Genomic DNA, 16,725 nt, shown 5'->3' with positions numbered 1-16,725 from the left:
AGGAGAGTGAACACAACTCATCAGCTTTTCCAACAAGTACCCTTACCCTGGTGTGATCCGTTTTTCACTCAGGATTAGATCAGACAGGAATTAACTCTCTGCAGGGGACATTAAGGACTTCAAAGGCCAGTTTAGAATAGGTGGCTTGATTTAAATTGTCCAACTTTGGACTGAATTAAACCCAAGACATGTTCCTGTCTACTGATCCTGCAGGAGAAGTAGGCACCTCTGGCACCGTGGCAGTAACAAACCACCAGCCTTAAATTCTTCAGCCATGAGAGCACAGGTCTCCCACTAACTACCTGGGACCAGCCAAAAATAACATAAGGAAGCCCTAACCCAGTCTGCACACAGTGGAGGAGATGCAATTTTTCAAAACTGGGGCTTTCCCTAAATGGAAACAAGACCTGATGTTCAGAGACCACAAAAGGCTCTGAGCAGGGGAGCAGGGCTAGGCTGGAAGCCAGGTTTCTGCTGCTCAGGGGAGGAGAGCTGAGAGATCTATCACAACTGCTCGCTGACTTCACAGGGCTGGGAAATCGCCACCAAAGAGGACAAACAGCCAGTCAATGTTATGATATTTTACAATATGCTGCTGATCTTTAAATGCCACTTTAACAAAAATACCGCTTCCATTTTCAGGAGGAAGGAAACTGATCCTGGAGTAAAAAGAACAGAACACAGCAGGGAGTCACAAATGGCTTTTAAAATGGTAACTGGAATACACTCACTGATAAATATATTTTTCCTCTTTCAAAAGTTCCTGTCCCTACTGGGCTGGATCCTTTTCTAGCAATTGCTCCTCTGGCAATTTTGTTCTTCCCTTTGTATTTCAAATTTGGAGGAGCTTGTCCTGCAAATGCCTATTTTCAGAAATAGAGGCACTAATAAATCCTTGTAAGATTAAGCCAGAGGGACACAGTGCTAAGCAGAGCCCAGAGTCAGGGTAGAACTGCAAGCAGCCAAGGAGTTATATATAATACTTACTTATGGCCATTCACTTTTGTACTTGGTATAAGATGTCTTTCTTTTCTCCTCCTCACCTCTCAGCCCAGCAACCCACCTTCAGAGAAGCCAGGCAGGCTGAGGGCCTCAGTCATGTAAAAGCTGGGAATTAGGAACACATTATCCTCCAAAACCAGAAAGTGACTTTGTTTTAGCTGGTTTTCTTTAAAGTTAATTAAGTCACGTCCATCTTCTGAAGCTACTGTTGCTTTATTTTATGTGTTCAGGAGATGCTGTGGGTGGCTGTGATTTTCAGGCCTCATTTCTGTGCTGGTGTGAAATGTCCCCTAGTACAACCTGAGACCCTCAGAGCCTACCTAACCATCATTTTTTGGTGAGTAATTGATGCAATGGATGTGCCAAGCTGACAACTGAACTACTTGTATCCATCAGAGAAGTGCCGTGGTGGATGGGGCATGAGAGGGACTGAGAAATCCTTCCTCATAAACTTGGCCAGCACGTATTAACTTCAAAAAGTGTTCTTCAGTCTTCACACTAACTCTGCAGGTCTGGACTCCACTCACTACATTTCTTTGACTTAAATAAGAGCCAGTGAATTGGTCATACTTCAGTGAAGGACCCTTCAAGCACCAGTGTCCCTGCTCTCTATTTCTTTGCTGTGCCTACTGTAATCTTACTGTTGCTACCAGCAAGTAGTGGAACTTGTACAATGGATGCTTTGCTCTTGTAATTCAATAAAGATGACAATCTCATAATCGTTGCAGCAGCACGGAGATAGGAAGCCATCACTTCATGTATAAAAATTGGCTGTCCCACCACATTTTGTCTATTTCTTCCCAGCAGAATGAGCAGTAATGCAGTTACACATGGTACCAGACATGACGTTTACATCAAGGAGATTTCAGCTTTAACTGCAGAGGAAATCCTATGTAGTCTACTTGGGAACTTGCTGGGCTTTCTTTTGCGCCTCTGTGTTTGTCTTCTCTGAACTGGGCTTCTGTCAAATTGCTCGACCTGCTTATGCAGAGAATTTACACTCATTATAACTGCCTGTGTCTCTTTCTCTTTCTCTAGGCTCCATTGTATTTATTATAATTCTCCTTCTCAGAAGACTAGGGAAATGACGCAAAGTGATGTACAAACCAGACACTATTTATATTTACTTGTTTAAGGGTGGAGCATTTTTATGCTTTCTTATTTTTTAAATTATGTAACTATTCTAATTTTTTATTCCTTTCCTGATGTGTTTCACCAAAGCTGGGATGCCTTGGAAATCCCACATCACTTTTTCCTGTAATTATGAAGCTGTTTGTCTACCAAGACACACATGTTTTGGGGCAGATCTGTTCTTAGGAACCAAGCTATAAAAATTCCATTTAGAAAACACAATATTGTTCTGGATTCAGGGTAAAATTTTCAAACACATCCATGTCATTTAAGAGCCCTTATCCAATTCAAAAGGAAACTAATGTGACTCAGGGGATAATTTGCCTGAAATGTAAGAGATCTTCAGATTGCTATGTGACTGCTGTGATCAGCAAAGTGACCTTTAGGAATTACTGCAAGGAACCCAGCACTGGAGATGCTGCCTCTCTGATGATGTTGGTTCAAACCCTGCTGCCAAAGCAGCTGCCCAAGATCTCCACTTCCCTCCAGCCAGCCTCACCAGTGCCAGGGTGGTGTTTACTGGTCACGCACCAGTGCCAGGTGGTGCATGACACATGTTTGTTCCTAAGTCCTGGGATGACCACATGAGCTGCCCAGAGAATTGGCCTCTGTCCCTCCTTGTCTGAGCCTGGCACCAGTCACGTTGTAGGTTTTTCCTCCTCCAGCTGTTCTGCTACCCCCCTGTGAGGCAATCACATCTGGATGTGCCACCTATATTCCCAGGTTCTGCCCCGACTCCCTTCAGCAGCCAGTCATGGGAGTTAGGAGTAGGCAGTATGAGCACCGCTACCAAAATGGGGCTGGCCCCAAACAAATGGCTTTTCTGGAAGCCTCAGGCTTGCCCACACTGCTCTGCAATCCAGTCTTTTCTCCTCTTTGCACTGACCGTGGTGTCTCTTTCTTTCTGTTTTTCTGACGTATAATAACATGAGCAGATGAAAAGACCCCACTGACCATTAACACGATCATTTACTTGCTAGGAATCTGATTTTGAAGTATTTAATCAATCAGTTCTGCCAATTTTCAGCAAATTACCACATTTTTATGATTCTGTACAATGCAGTTATTTGAACAACAGGAGAAGCTAAATTCTCCTACCTAAGGAGACATTATGTATAAGATACCAGTTAGAAGTACTTTTTCATGTAGTAATTTTTAAAAATTTCTCCGGAATGATGCATTTACTAACTAAAGAAGGGAAGAACTTGTTTATCTTGTTTTCTGTAAGTAACAACAGTGAGATAAACAGCTTTCCTTTAATACTCAAACCACTTCAATGTGAGTACAGAAACTACAATTTTTTTCCTGTTCTTTCATAAGATTACAAGATTTGTGCTGGACTCAGTTCTGCTTCCCCTGAAGTTGGTGGCAATGTGTCCAGTAACTTAACCCAAGTCAGGGTCTCTAAATGGTATATTGCCCCTTTAAAGTATCATATGTTGAGGATCTACCAGCAAATTTTTTGCTGGTTTAAAGGAAGAGTTTCAGCGGAACATTTCAGGGAAATAATTCCAAGTCCCATTGGTTTCTTTCTTCAATTGAATAAAGGCTCCACCTAGTCTAGATGCTGTAAAGATTTTTAGGAAAACTAATCAAGCCATGCCCTAATATCTTTACTAAATTATAACAGGATGCTCATCTGTGTAAGAGCTGCATAAAAGCTTTTCAGAATCACCAACTCTCTGTTTGGAATAGGACTTGCAAAAGAGATTTAAAGTCTGGGTTTTTTTTCCCCCATAGATAGTTCATTCTTGTGAATTTACTGACTCTGATTTTAAAGAATTGCAGCTGTGGATGTTGCTACAGACTTGTACACTTATTTGCATTTATGATGCACTTCTTTATTATTAATGATTCATGTACAGAATAGTTGATGTTCTATAAAAAACACCCAACATACATCTAAACTAACCCAAACTAGCTTCAGGTTAAATGTCAGAGGTATCAGGACTTACGTTTCAGTATGTTCCTCTGCTCCAATTCTTCAGCAGTTGGCCTCTGGCTCAGTCGTCTGCGAAAAAAGTCCAAGATCAGTTTTTGGACCATATCACATTCTCCTCAGTTGTCTTGAAAAGTTATTTTGGGGTGTGAGAGGCAGAGCAAAAAGCACTGACACTGCTCCATTATGTACTTGGTATGCCTGGACCATGCGTGACACAGACCATGCTTCGCTTTCGCAGTTTCCTCTGTTTTCAACTCACGAAAGACAAAATACGTTATGTCATCTTAGGCATGACTCTCCCACCCCTACCCCAGGCAGAGCTGCTGAAAGCTAAGCTAAACAGATGTCTCCACTTAAGTTCCTTCCTCCCATGCTTACTTCCTGACTCGTGCAAGTATTTCTAGCTAAGACCGTGCTAACCCTCTCGCTGCCCCCTTGCCAGCCTCCTGACTATGCCCTGTTTGTTCAAACAGCATTTGGACACACAGGCCACAGAAAAAACAAGGGATGGTTTGGCAGCACTGATGACAGAACAACAGCAGCTGCCCTCCTCCTCCTCCACACCCTCACTGCTCTCCTCCTCTTGTGGCTTTTACTAAATCTTATATTGAAGGATCAGTGTGACTTCCAGTCAACCTGTATGTAATAGGGTCACAAAACCCACAATCTCATTAAAAGTGGGGACCCCAAGCATAAAAATGATCTGAATATTCAGAATACAAAGCAAGGGAGAGAAGCACAAAGGGGTCTTTGGAAAACAAAGTAAACCAAGGAGATGACATCAGAAGTCAGCACTGTTTGGCCTCCTCATACTCTCCTCTGAGTCAATAGGAGTTTTGTCAATGATGCCAATGACAGGACAGAGCCTCCTCTTCCATCAGACATTGTCATTCAGAAATGTTCCCTACTTGGGGGCCCCAGTCTCTACCAGCTGAAAGGGTGAATACACCTATTTCAGTGGAGAATGTGGAATCACTAGCTTTTCTCTTTCCCATGGCAGATTGAACATTTATCTCACTGGAGAAGTGTTGAAAAGGACAGGAACTTACCCTTAATTCAGAAGAAAAGAATGTCTGCAAAGTACTTAGAAGAGAGAGCATGCTATTTAAGTGCTTGCTATTACCATCTTTAAGATACAGTAGCTGTTGCTAACTGGAGACATCACCAAGAGGCAACTAAAACTACTTAATTTTGTGGTTTTTATGAGAAAAATTTGCCATTCTTAGCCCCACCCTGTGTGCCTGTAGGAATTGAGTTATACAATGTTTTGAATCCACTGCATCAGGATGCTTTTCAAGAAGATGCATCGGAGGGATGTTATGGATGGACTCCAGCCATCCGGTGTGCGGCTGTGTCTATAGAAACAAACCACACAACAAGCAAAAGGAGAAACTTGTCTGAAGAGAATGCTCCCAAAAAGGTCCTCCCCTTTCCAGGAAAACAGGGATTGAAGGACTCCACTAACAGTTCCATCAAGAACAGTTCACACTGGAGCTTTTCTAACAAAAGGCAGAAGTTTTATCTATCTACATAGGTGATTTGCAAAAAGGACCAAGTCTTCCATGTGTTTATTGGGGCACTTGCCATGAAGCAGATGAATTTAAACAAAACTTTCACTTCACTGTGTCATTGCTTCCACACAGAGGACAGAAGTTTCTTCCAATTATACCCTTAGCATTCATTACACACACCCTCTACTCCTTTGCTATTCAGGGACTTACAAACCATGGGATTCTTCTCCATGATGTCTGGTAGGGCCCATAGTGACAGCCAGCCACAAAACCCTGTATTCTCCATAAGAGTCAAATGGGATTTTATAGACCCCATTATCCATGCTTTTTAGGCTGCAGAATGCTCCTGCCTAAATAATGGCCACCATTTTTGAGGGATGCACTTACATGGCATAAAAAGCTATGACACTTTTGATAGCTTCAGTCTGGAGAGCTGAAGATTTCTGCATTCATGGGTTGTTGACTGCTTCTGAACCCTTACAAACCCAAGAATTTTTATAGCAAGACTTACGGAGTAGGAAAAGATAAGGTACCGTTTTAGTGGAACAAAATCATGACTAGTCCTTACAGCGCAAGCACTGAAACATTGCTGGAAGATAAGGAAGGTAACAAATAGAAGCTGTGGAGGCTCCTGGCCTCCAGTACCAGTGTCTGCTTTCATCTCCATGAGCTGCTGTTACACCCCTATTTCCACCATCCTTTCAGACTGAGCCTCCTCTTGCTCCCTCATTGTGAGTCCCTCCCTGCTGAGCACCTCAGATAAACCCAGCCCCTTCTGCAGCCCTTCCCTTCCATCCTCTCACAATTCTCTCCTCTCTGAATCTCTTACTCTTTTAATTTCTCTTGTTGCTACAGTGGCTTCTGCCCCCAAACTATATTTGGGCTTTACAAACACCTCCACCAGCTCCTCAGAACAGCATCACTTTAGTCCTTTTATTCTTGCCTCTTGACTTCTAGGTTTGCCAGATGTTGAACAGCTGCTAGTGTTACTATCTTTGAAAATCTTGATACTAGTTACAGATCCTGTAAATCAAAAAATGTAAGCAGCTATTGCTTTGTTACCATGGCTCCAACAAAACAGTATTTTTTTCACACCGGATTTCAGTACACCATCCCCAGTGCACCACTCTGATCTTGGTAAACACCCAGGTGTGATGCCTCCTCTCCTCTACCTTCCCTCCTGTGCTGCCCTGAATAAAGAAGTATTGATGAAGCCCACCTAGCTTGCAGAGGTTCATGTCAGCGGTTTGATTGCAGGGTTGCTGCTGTGACTAACTTCATTTAACATCACAGGGGCTGCATGAGACTGTCAAGAGGCCAGAGGTTAGGAGATAAGTGTCTCATTAGCAGCACCATCAGAATAAACAGGAGAAATTGGAGGTGAGGAAGGAGCCTGGTGCAACAGCAAAGAACAGATCTGCTTGTAAAAACAGAATCGACTGGGATGTGCAGTGCTGCTGTTTGTTGGTTACTCTGGCTGTTTCATGGAGCTGTATGAGCACAGGTGTCCAAGCAGCAGGCAAGACAGGCCTTAAAGAGCAACAACCTTCAACAGCATTTTCTGTATATAAGATCTCTTGTGTGAACATGCTTGACCCTCACTGCACCATTCATGCAGTTTTGCAATGAGCTTCAGGCATTCCAGGGGATCAGAAAGGGTTTTTTTTGTAATTTGTGCTTTGCAATGTATTGCCTGGTTTACACTTCTGTAAGTATAATATCCAAATGAGACTGTCAGTGAAAAATAAACCAGTTTGCTCACATTTACAAAGATAAACTTGACAGCAAAACAATTTTCTGAATTAATTCCCTGCACACTCAAAACGTACCACACGCCTTGTGCTAGAACAGTACAACAAGAGCTGTGCAGCTCTTCATAAGGACATTGTGAGATGGTTAGTTTAGTTTAGTTTAGTTTTTTAATTCATTTTGGGCTGTGTTGGGCATGTCATGGTGCACAAATAGGAGTTTGGAGGCAGGAGGGACAACCATCAGTTGCTATAGAAGTGTCTGCTCCATGTGGCAGGAGCAATAAAAGAAAAAAGTGGCTGTACATCTCCCCACACAATACAAAACACTTGAACGAAAAGTCCACAGTGATGCTTTCCCTGCTCTACAGCATGGCCATACCCAGAGGGCTCTCAGGGCAGTGGCCAACTAGTTGTGGGGGTGACAGTCAGGCTCTTGCAGCCCCTTTGTCTAATAGTATTTTAGAGGCAAGTCACACCTGGCTGCCAAGGCTGTCCCCTACTAGGAGGCATGGGTTTTCCCTCCTTAATCTCTTGTTTTGTTGAGGATGAACTTTGATTAATGCCATGGTGGTTATGTGAACAGGATGTTGCTGGGTATGTGTATTCTGGGTACCAGGAATTCATCTTTGCCTTTGCACAGAGGACAAGAAAATTTAAGAGCTTAGTATAGGGTCATCTGTAAATATAATGGCTTGATATAGTACAAGGCTTGCTGGAAAATGATTCCCCATATACTTGCCAGGCTTATTAACTCCGAGTGTTTGCAGATACAAGAGGCAGAACCAAGCAGTTCTTCAGTGCTTGAATGGTTACATCTGGTGCACATGATCCAAGAGCAGGACTGATGGGCAAACAGGTCACAGGCAACCACAACAGGGCACACAGCAGCACAGTGAGGTGCCCAGAACATCACCAGAACATGCTCACACAGCTATTCCTAATGGCTTAAATCACCCTGATGTAAAATAAATTCTGAGCACATTGAAGCATAACCTCTAGAGCAACTCCTGAATTTATTCTGTAGATGCAAATCTTTTTACTCAGTTGCAATTTGGCTCATGCTACCCTAGAGATTGCTCTAAGAGAGGAGTAAATCTGAGTTGGGCACGTGAGAAGACAGTTGCTACAAAGAACTACTTGTCACATAGCACTTTAGTTGGCATAAATGAGCACAACTGAAGCCAATAGAAATGTGCTGATTTACATCAGCTATGTAATTTGGCATGAGGAAAATTCAATGGGAGTAAAGAGTCTTACTGTTGCTTAATTTAGCTTGCATTTCCCAACAATAATGCTGATAGCAAAGCAATATTGATGAAGTATAGGCTACCAGGGGCTCTTTGCACTCCCATGCCAAATACAGAAAATTGGAGGAGAAAAATGGAGAAGAAAATCTTGTCTCTGCTTCCGCCAGTTAACTGTTAGCAGAGGGCAAGAATTTTCTTTTCTTTTCTTGTATCACTGCACAATGAGCAAAAATATTTGTAAGCCTGGAGGTTCCCCTTCTCTGAAGTATCAGCCCAGATACTGTCAGCCAGACTTTAGAGTCTACAGAGAACTATCCTTCTAACAGGATTTATAAAATTGGATTAAATGCAGTTTTACCAATGAGTGAATAAACTGAAGGCATATTAAATAGAAAATCCCTAACCAAAGAAGCAAATGTAAGAGTTTGACACCATTAAAATTCCTGGACTTGACTCCATTAAGATGTTGGCTAATCTGTACGATACATTATCTCTTCCTTTAAGCTCTCTTTCCTGTGTGACAAGTCTCCTGACATCAATAATGATAATATGCCTTATAACGTCTTTCCCTGAGAAATTAAGGCAATAAAACCATAAGGAGTGTTTGCTACGATTCAGTTACCATGTAATGACTGCTCTCCACTTCCCTGTTGATTTTAAACACTCCGCCTCTGGGAGATGGTGGTTCTTCTGCAGCTATAAAGAAGCCTGTGGCAATGACTAGGGCAGATTAAAGCAGGCAGAGACCCCTGTTCATCCCTGGGAAAATGAGTCAAGCACCACTGAGACAGTTTAGATGAGACCTAGCTAGACAATTTTGCTAGGACCAAGTCTGGAATAAATATAAATTGTATGCTTAGGGGCGTAGAGCCTAAATTAAAATCTGAATAATTTTAGTTGAAAATTTGATTTTCCTGCCTAGATTGTGGTGAGGACTTTGAGGAAAACTAATGAGCAAATTTTCTGCTTGCAGAAGCATCTGCAGGTAGTGAAAAATATAATGAAGCTGACCCTTTGTTTAAAACTCTGAACCTGACCAATTTGTTTTCTCATATTTTAGCCCATGTGAGTCTATTCCTGACTCACAGCTCTGAGAAGCTGATTTATTATGATTTTGATTTACTCTTGGGAATGTTACAAGCTGCCCAAGAAAGAACAGGTTGTTCAGATTAGGTCTCCTGAGGAAAGAGAATCATATTCAAAATGTAGATTTCAACAATTCATTATGTCTGCATAAAGTTATAATCCTGTCTATCATATACAGAACTTGTTTCTTTAAAATACCCCAATAAAGCAGCATCATCTTGGGCCACGAGCTCTGTATTTTGTTAAGAGAAATAAAGGAATGACCAGACAGTCCTATGACTCTGAGTAGAAACAGTGTGACTAACGACATACGCAAGTCATTAATCTTTCATCAGACCACAGTACCACAATGCAGACACCCGCATTCACCCTGGGAAATGCTTAATTTCTTATTCATTTCTTGCCAAGTAGTGCTAGACATTGAGATTCAGATTTTGTCTGAATATTAATAATAATATTAACTGCAATAATAATATTAGCTGTATTTTAATAGTATTAACTGTAAAATGCCTACCAATACATGGAACACTGCAAGATAATGCATGCTTATGTCTCACACCTCAAGGCCTAAAATGGAGCCTCCCCTGTTTCATTAGCATCAAACCTTTTAGCCAAATGCTGGCTGTTCGCATAAAATATGATCAGGAAAGTTTAAATGATTTTTTAAAAAAGGGCATGGTGGAATTAAGATAGTTACACACAGGAGCTTTCAGCATTAATTCTCAAATCTCTTAACCCTAATCCCAAGAACAAAATATCCAACAACTGCAGCAGGAAACAAAAAGAACAATCTTTTTTAGAGGAGGGAATTTACTATGTATCTAATTCAAGAATATATTTTTGGAACAATAAAAAAAGGGGTATTTTTGAGTACTAGGAATCCAGAGGGAAAAATATACTAAACACTGGCTGAAAATCTAAAGCATGCCAGAAAAAACAGATGGATGTTAGGACCCATTGTAACAAAAAAATGTTCTAAAATGTTAGTGATTGTCCTTCTGTTGTCTGTACAGCATTATGAGGAGACACTTATCCAAAGGCAATAATATTGAACCAAAAGCTGATTTTACAAAGCTGAAGAAATCATACTTTACAGTTCAAGGTCAATCCATGAATGACTTGAATAAAATGGCACCATATAAAACAATCAGAGCTGAACAGATATACTTGCTATCTATAGGCATTATTGTGTCTGGTTTGTTATAAAATTACCCCTTGTCCTATCACTACAGTCCCTAATGAAGAGTCCCTCCCCAGCATCCTTACAGGCCCCCTTCAGATACTGGAAGGCTGCTATGAGGTCTCCACGCAGCCTTCTCTTCTCCAGGCTGAACAGCCCCAACTTTCTCAGCCTATCTTCATACGGGAAGTGCTCCAGTCCCCTGATCATCCTTGTGGCCCTCCTCTGGACGTTCCAACAGTTCCATGTCCTTTTTATGTTGAGGACACCAGAACTGCACACAATACTCTAAGTGAGGTCTCACGAGAGTGGAGTAGAGGGGCAGGATCACCTCCTTCAACCTGTTGGTCATGCTCCTTTTGATGCAGCCCAGGATACGGTTGGCTTTCTGGGCTGCGAGCGCACACTGAAGCCAGCTCATAGAATCACAGAATCTTAGAATGTTCAGTTTCACATCGATATTTGTCCCCAGTCTGCTGCCAAAGGGCTTCATGGACAATCCTATAGGTGGTTCTGTCAAGCAACAGACTGAGGCAGAGGCCAAGATCCCTTCAGTTCTTTGCCACCCAACCAAGCCAGCTGTGACTGGAGTTGTTACATCAGCCCCTGGTGTTTTTAGCAGCTTGGATGAAACAAATTTGGGGTATTCCTCTAGTCTCTAGCACATGGCTGCTTCTTACCAGAAACGTTACGCTCTTAAAAGTAGAGCCATCTCCAAGCATGAGCCAGAATAGCAGAGCCCCTTTCCCAGGCATGCTCCCCTGCCCCAGCTCCTGGTGCTCAGGGATGCTCACATGGGTTGAGCATGCTTTGATATGGGAGTAAAGGAGTTTTTCCTGTGCCTGTTGTGAACTTGGTATAGAGAGAGGAAGCAATGCTTTAGGTGGGAAGGAGGTCTGTGGGGCCAGATAAGAAACTGCAGAGGAAGGGATAGCAACAGGAGCACAGCCCCACTCCCCAAACTTCCCGTAACCCTCTAAAATCCCACTCATTTTCCCCAGTGCCCTTCTCCTCTAAAGATCCTCTTCTGAGAAACCTGCTGCCACAACCTTAAATGTCACCTATGCTGAGAAGCATCTGCTGGCTCCAAGAAAGGGTTAAGGGCTGAAGCGCATGAGGGAGGAACCACCTTCCTTATATTTAGCTAGTGTGAAGATCAGACCTCCTAATGGGCCTCTGTGGACCACAGAGACTACGTGGTGATTGTATATGGACCACAGTGACTGTATGTACATAGACTGCACTAGCAGGTATCTTACACTTCTAGTGCTGTCAAAATGCAATTTGTCTCATTAAAAAAGCAACAGCACTCTATCTTCTTATTCACATATGCACTAACAAACACAACTGTAATATTTAAATATCAAGCCAGGAACATCCAAAACATGTAAACAAACAAACCAGTTCTGGCTGGCAGTCCAAATAATCTGTGACTGCCATGGCAATCTCAATCCAAAATGCAGAAAGTCGTTGGTTTTAATGAAGGAAACTTGGGCGGGGAGCTTCACCAGCTTGGTGATGGCAAGCTTAACACTTATACAGGCAACATGAAAAAGTCTCCTATGTTACTGCAGCAGCTACAGACCACTCAAAGAGCAGAGAGAAGAATCATGTATATACCCTGACCATGTTAATTTGTTATAGACCACCCTACCAGTGCCAGCATGAAGGAAGTCAAATGAACCACACTGCAGAAATCTACTTAAGCCCCAAACAGGCACCTTACATTGGTAATGTCAAAAAAGCACAATTTACCCGCTTTCTGAGAAATTAATCAAAAAGCTAAAATACTCAGTGACTTGGAACAGCCACAATACAGGAATTCCAAGTAAACGTTTTTGTAACAGAAGTTGGCAGTACCAGCAATTCAAAACCACAGTAATTCAGTTTCTAGGAGAAAAGATGCATAGGAAATAGCATGGTGCCCACACTTTGTCTTGTTACTCAAGCGGAAAATTCTGGGAAGTGAACAAATTTTGAGAGACTTAAGAGTGAATAACTATTTTGTGCCAGAGGGATTTCAGACCCCCAGATTGCATGAAAGGCAGGTGATAAATAGCAGTGATTTACTGCAAAGGGCTGCGGCCTAAAAAATCTTGAAGATTAAGAATTAGGGCTAGGTGAAACATTTTTGACAAAAAGCAAAATTGCCAAAAAATTGAGTTCCAGCAGGTCAGAAACTATCTGCAAGGTAGTGAGTAGTTAAAAAAACAAAAAAGGGAACGTATTAAAAAAGTATTAAGGACATGCACTGAACAAAATCATAGAGTAGTTAGGGTTGCAAAGAACCTTAAGATCACCTAGTTCCAACCCCCCTGCCATGGGCAGGGATGCCTCACCCTAGACCAGGTTGCTCGAGGCCCTCTCCAACCTGGTCTTGAACACTGCCAGGGATGGGGCAGCCACAGCTTCCTTGGGCAACCTGTGCCAGGGCCTCACCACCCTCACAGTAAAGTATTTCTTTCTTATACTTTTAACCTAAATCTCTCTTGTCTAAGTTTGAACCCATTACCCCTTGTCCTATCACTACAGTCCCTGCCCATGGCAGGGGGTTGGAACTAGATGATCTTAAGGTCCCTTCAAACCGTAACTCTTCTATGATTCTATGAAGAGTCCCTCTTCGGCATCGTTGTAGGTCCTCTTCAGATACTGGATGCTAGTTCTCAGTTTGAAATAAAAAAATAAATGCCTCTATTCGCTATTTTTATTCTGTACCCCACTTAATTATTATTGCTAAGTATGTTGTTTTATTTTAGTACCAAATGCAAAAAAATCCCTTATTCAGCCAGCTCCAGTAGACACAACTGTTCTTGCATTAACTGCTATGGTAATAACAAGCACAAATCTACTGAAGCAGGTTGCAAGGAGAGCTCTTCCCAGTAGCTGTGCTGCCAGGTGTACTGCAGATGTCTGGGTCATTCCTAGCCATTTAATGGTCACATCTGCATCTGTGTTACCTGCTGATCAGACTGTGTCTTTGCACACATTTTACCACACCGATTCTTTTGTACCTGCATCGCTGTTTGCAAATGTGTTTCTTACCTTCATAGAGAATGCATGTTTCACCATGATTTGCCCATTGTATAAATCCCCATCTCGCTCAAGAACACATCTGTCCCCTTCCAGGGGCTGCGTATTTAACACCTTCACTGCCCGTGCCTACTACTGCCTCTGTGCATTAGCAAAGTACAGAAATATTTACTTGAAAAAATCACAGCATCTCATGGAACATCAATGAAAACATGCTGCACCTGCGACAGAAAATACCAAAAGTGTCTAGTTAAAGAAGAAATTATTCACCTGGTTAAAATGGAACCCCCCCGTCCCCCACTAGCGCCTTAGGAAACTGCACAGTTGTTATTTTGACAAGATATTAGATATGATTTGCTCACAGCTATTCATCATCTTTAGGTTTAAATCTAGTGGCCTGAAAGCATGACAAGGTATATTTTAATCAGGAGAATTGTTGTCCCATCTGCATTTTCTTCTCTCAAAGTTATTGAGATGCACATAATTACCCAGAGGCTAAATTTGGACCATAAAGCGATAATCTTTCTTCTGTTGTTGTTGCTTTGTATGTATTTCCACAGCAAAACAAATGGAATGCTACAAAGAGGCTTATTACATCAAATACGGAATTAGCAGCAGGAATGAATAATCTGCAAAGTAACAAAGATCCTATTTCCAGGCAAATACACTTAACTTCAAAATAAACAAAGAACCCCCCATGAAACAAAACATGTCCACAGGGAAATTCAAACCCTGTGTGCTACACTGAACAGACTGCAGCCTTTCTCTTCATTTGCTGCATAGTGTGACATCAGCTTTTTTATATTTTCTCCCTGAAGTTACAAAGCTCAGTTCAACCCCTAACAAAGTTTCTTCATTCTGACTAGTATCAGATGCCTGTACTCTTGCCTGAACATTCCCCACCTCCTCCAACACTTTATCAATGTAAAAACCTACTGTGTTACCACAATCTAGCTGCTGGGTGGAGACCAGCATTCTTTTCATTATTGTTTTGCTTAATTGGAGCTAATGTTGAACTATGGAAGAGGAGGGAATGCCCCACAATATCTTCCATCTTCCTTATGTAAAATGTGAGAGAAACCTGTTCCTAGCCCAGCTATCTTGAAGTCATTTCTCCTTTACACTTCAGACACTTCACTTCACAAACCCCAGTGGGACAGCATTGTAGATGGCTTCCCTGTGACATTTCAAATCAGGGTGATATTAAACTCCACATTTTTGCAACTGTTAGTCCTCTAACACATGACTACCTTAAACTGGTGACTGTTTTTTGAGCTTCTTACTGGTCCAAATAGTTTATGTAGCTGGCATTCAGGCAAGGAGGCTGAAGAGAGTTAATAACTTAAAACATTTTGCATGCAAGACAAAAGAAGTATGTTTGCTCATGGCTGCTGAAATGTCACAGGAGAATCCTGGATTTCCCTGCAGGGTACCCTAAAATACATCTGTCCTGGGCTTTCAGTGCTCTGGTTTTGTGGCATCCACTTGTTTTCTGTATATCCAGCTGCAATGAAGGCAAGGAGAGGGCCTGGAAAGAGGTAACAAAGGGAATCAGCACAGTTGCCCTGGCAAAAGTTCCTTCTGAATATGTATCAAGGGTGCACAAAGTGTTCATAAAACTGGAAATTGCACCTACTGCTATGAGAGGCTATGGAATGGTGCTAAAACATGCTGGCTAGGATGGCCTGGGCAAACAGATGCAGTGCCTGCTTCCCAGTTCTGCTCAACCTCATTATTAGTGTAAACATGCAATTTCTCATGCATACGTATTAAGCAGAAGAATACACTCAGCCCCTCCTTCCAGCCCCCTCTGGCCAGTCATGTGGACTTGAATTTTGCTTTACAAGCATACTGAATTTACAACTGTACCTTGTAGTTTATTGGGTGCTAAACCCACTCTCATTGACTGGAGATTATTTAGTGCTAGTAACAACTTTGCTCCTACTTGACAGCAGTGGTGCTCTGCTGAGCCCAGGTAATGAACGCCAGCTGTTAAGGAAGAAAGGGAAGAAAATGTCTCACAACTACTAGACTCTATCAGCTTTTTAAAGTCTGATGAGCAGTGGTTTTGGCAAAACGTGCATCAAATACAGGCTTCCGTCCTGTTTTCTTACTAGAGCCACTAGAACATTGCTGTAGTCTGCACTACTGCAGATCACTGCTGTTGCACAGATACCAGACAGCACCATTGCAGCGACAGGATGTTTCTGAGAAGAGCAAGCTCCCAGTTCCCCAAATTGAGAAAGAACAATAAATTGATGTTTGCTGGATCTGGATCCACACAGAGACAGCAGATTGTAAAGTTCTGCTTCAGATAGTCAGAAAAGAAGAAAAGAGTGCAAGGAATTGGAAAGCTCTTGGAAGTGAAACTGTGACTCTGTTGTTTTGTTTTGTTTTTTCTTCTATGGCAGAGGTGGACTAAGGGGATGGCAAGGTGCTGAGAAACATGCTTGTTGAAGGAAGTTGGGCATCTGGAGTTGATTTCCATGTGGATACAGGGTTTCTGTGAGACATTCTTGTTTAGAAACTGAGTACTGGTAATATTTTCCATGGAGCAGAGCACAGGGAGTTTGGTCTCAAGGGCTAACTCCGTACATTCTTGGAAGTGAAGTGAGCTAGAGACTTACGGTCTACATGCCATAGACAGGCATTTGTGAGAGCTTGTGACTTGGCCACACTGTGCTGGCACAGCCATTGTGCAATAACCAAAAGCAGGAGAGATTTGTCAAGCATTGCGTCGGAGCAGATTTGTGACAGACAGATTCACAGTAACCTTAGTCTAGGGGGCGTGAAGGGAGTCAGGATTCAGAAAGTCTGAGACAGAACTTGGCCACTCTGCAGTGCC

The 16,725-nt window shown here is 42.2% G+C and overlaps 1 protein-coding gene across 10 annotated transcripts in view; it reads right to left on the bottom strand.

Annotated features, from left to right (window-relative positions):
* PHACTR1 (phosphatase and actin regulator 1) overlaps positions 1–16,725 on the bottom strand; it is a 320,959-nt gene that overhangs the window by 17,179 nt on the left and 287,055 nt on the right. For all 10 annotated transcript variants that reach the window (XM_062617920.1, XM_062617918.1, XM_062617919.1 and 7 more), the window contains one exon: positions 4,089–4,144. In XM_062617920.1, coding sequence (XP_062473904.1) covers positions 4,089–4,144 — 56 coding nt within the window. The remainder of the gene's footprint in view (positions 1–4,088; positions 4,145–16,725) is intronic.

Source organism: Pezoporus occidentalis, unplaced genomic scaffold, assembly GCF_034315485.1.
Source record: "Pezoporus occidentalis ecotype Australia unplaced genomic scaffold, CSIRO_AGI_Poc_V1 ctg2, whole genome shotgun sequence".
NCBI classification, from domain to species: Eukaryota; Metazoa; Chordata; class Aves; order Psittaciformes; family Psittacidae; genus Pezoporus; species Pezoporus occidentalis.
Note: the sequence above shows the minus strand (reverse complement) of the source record. Positions and strands in the feature narration are given on the sequence as shown.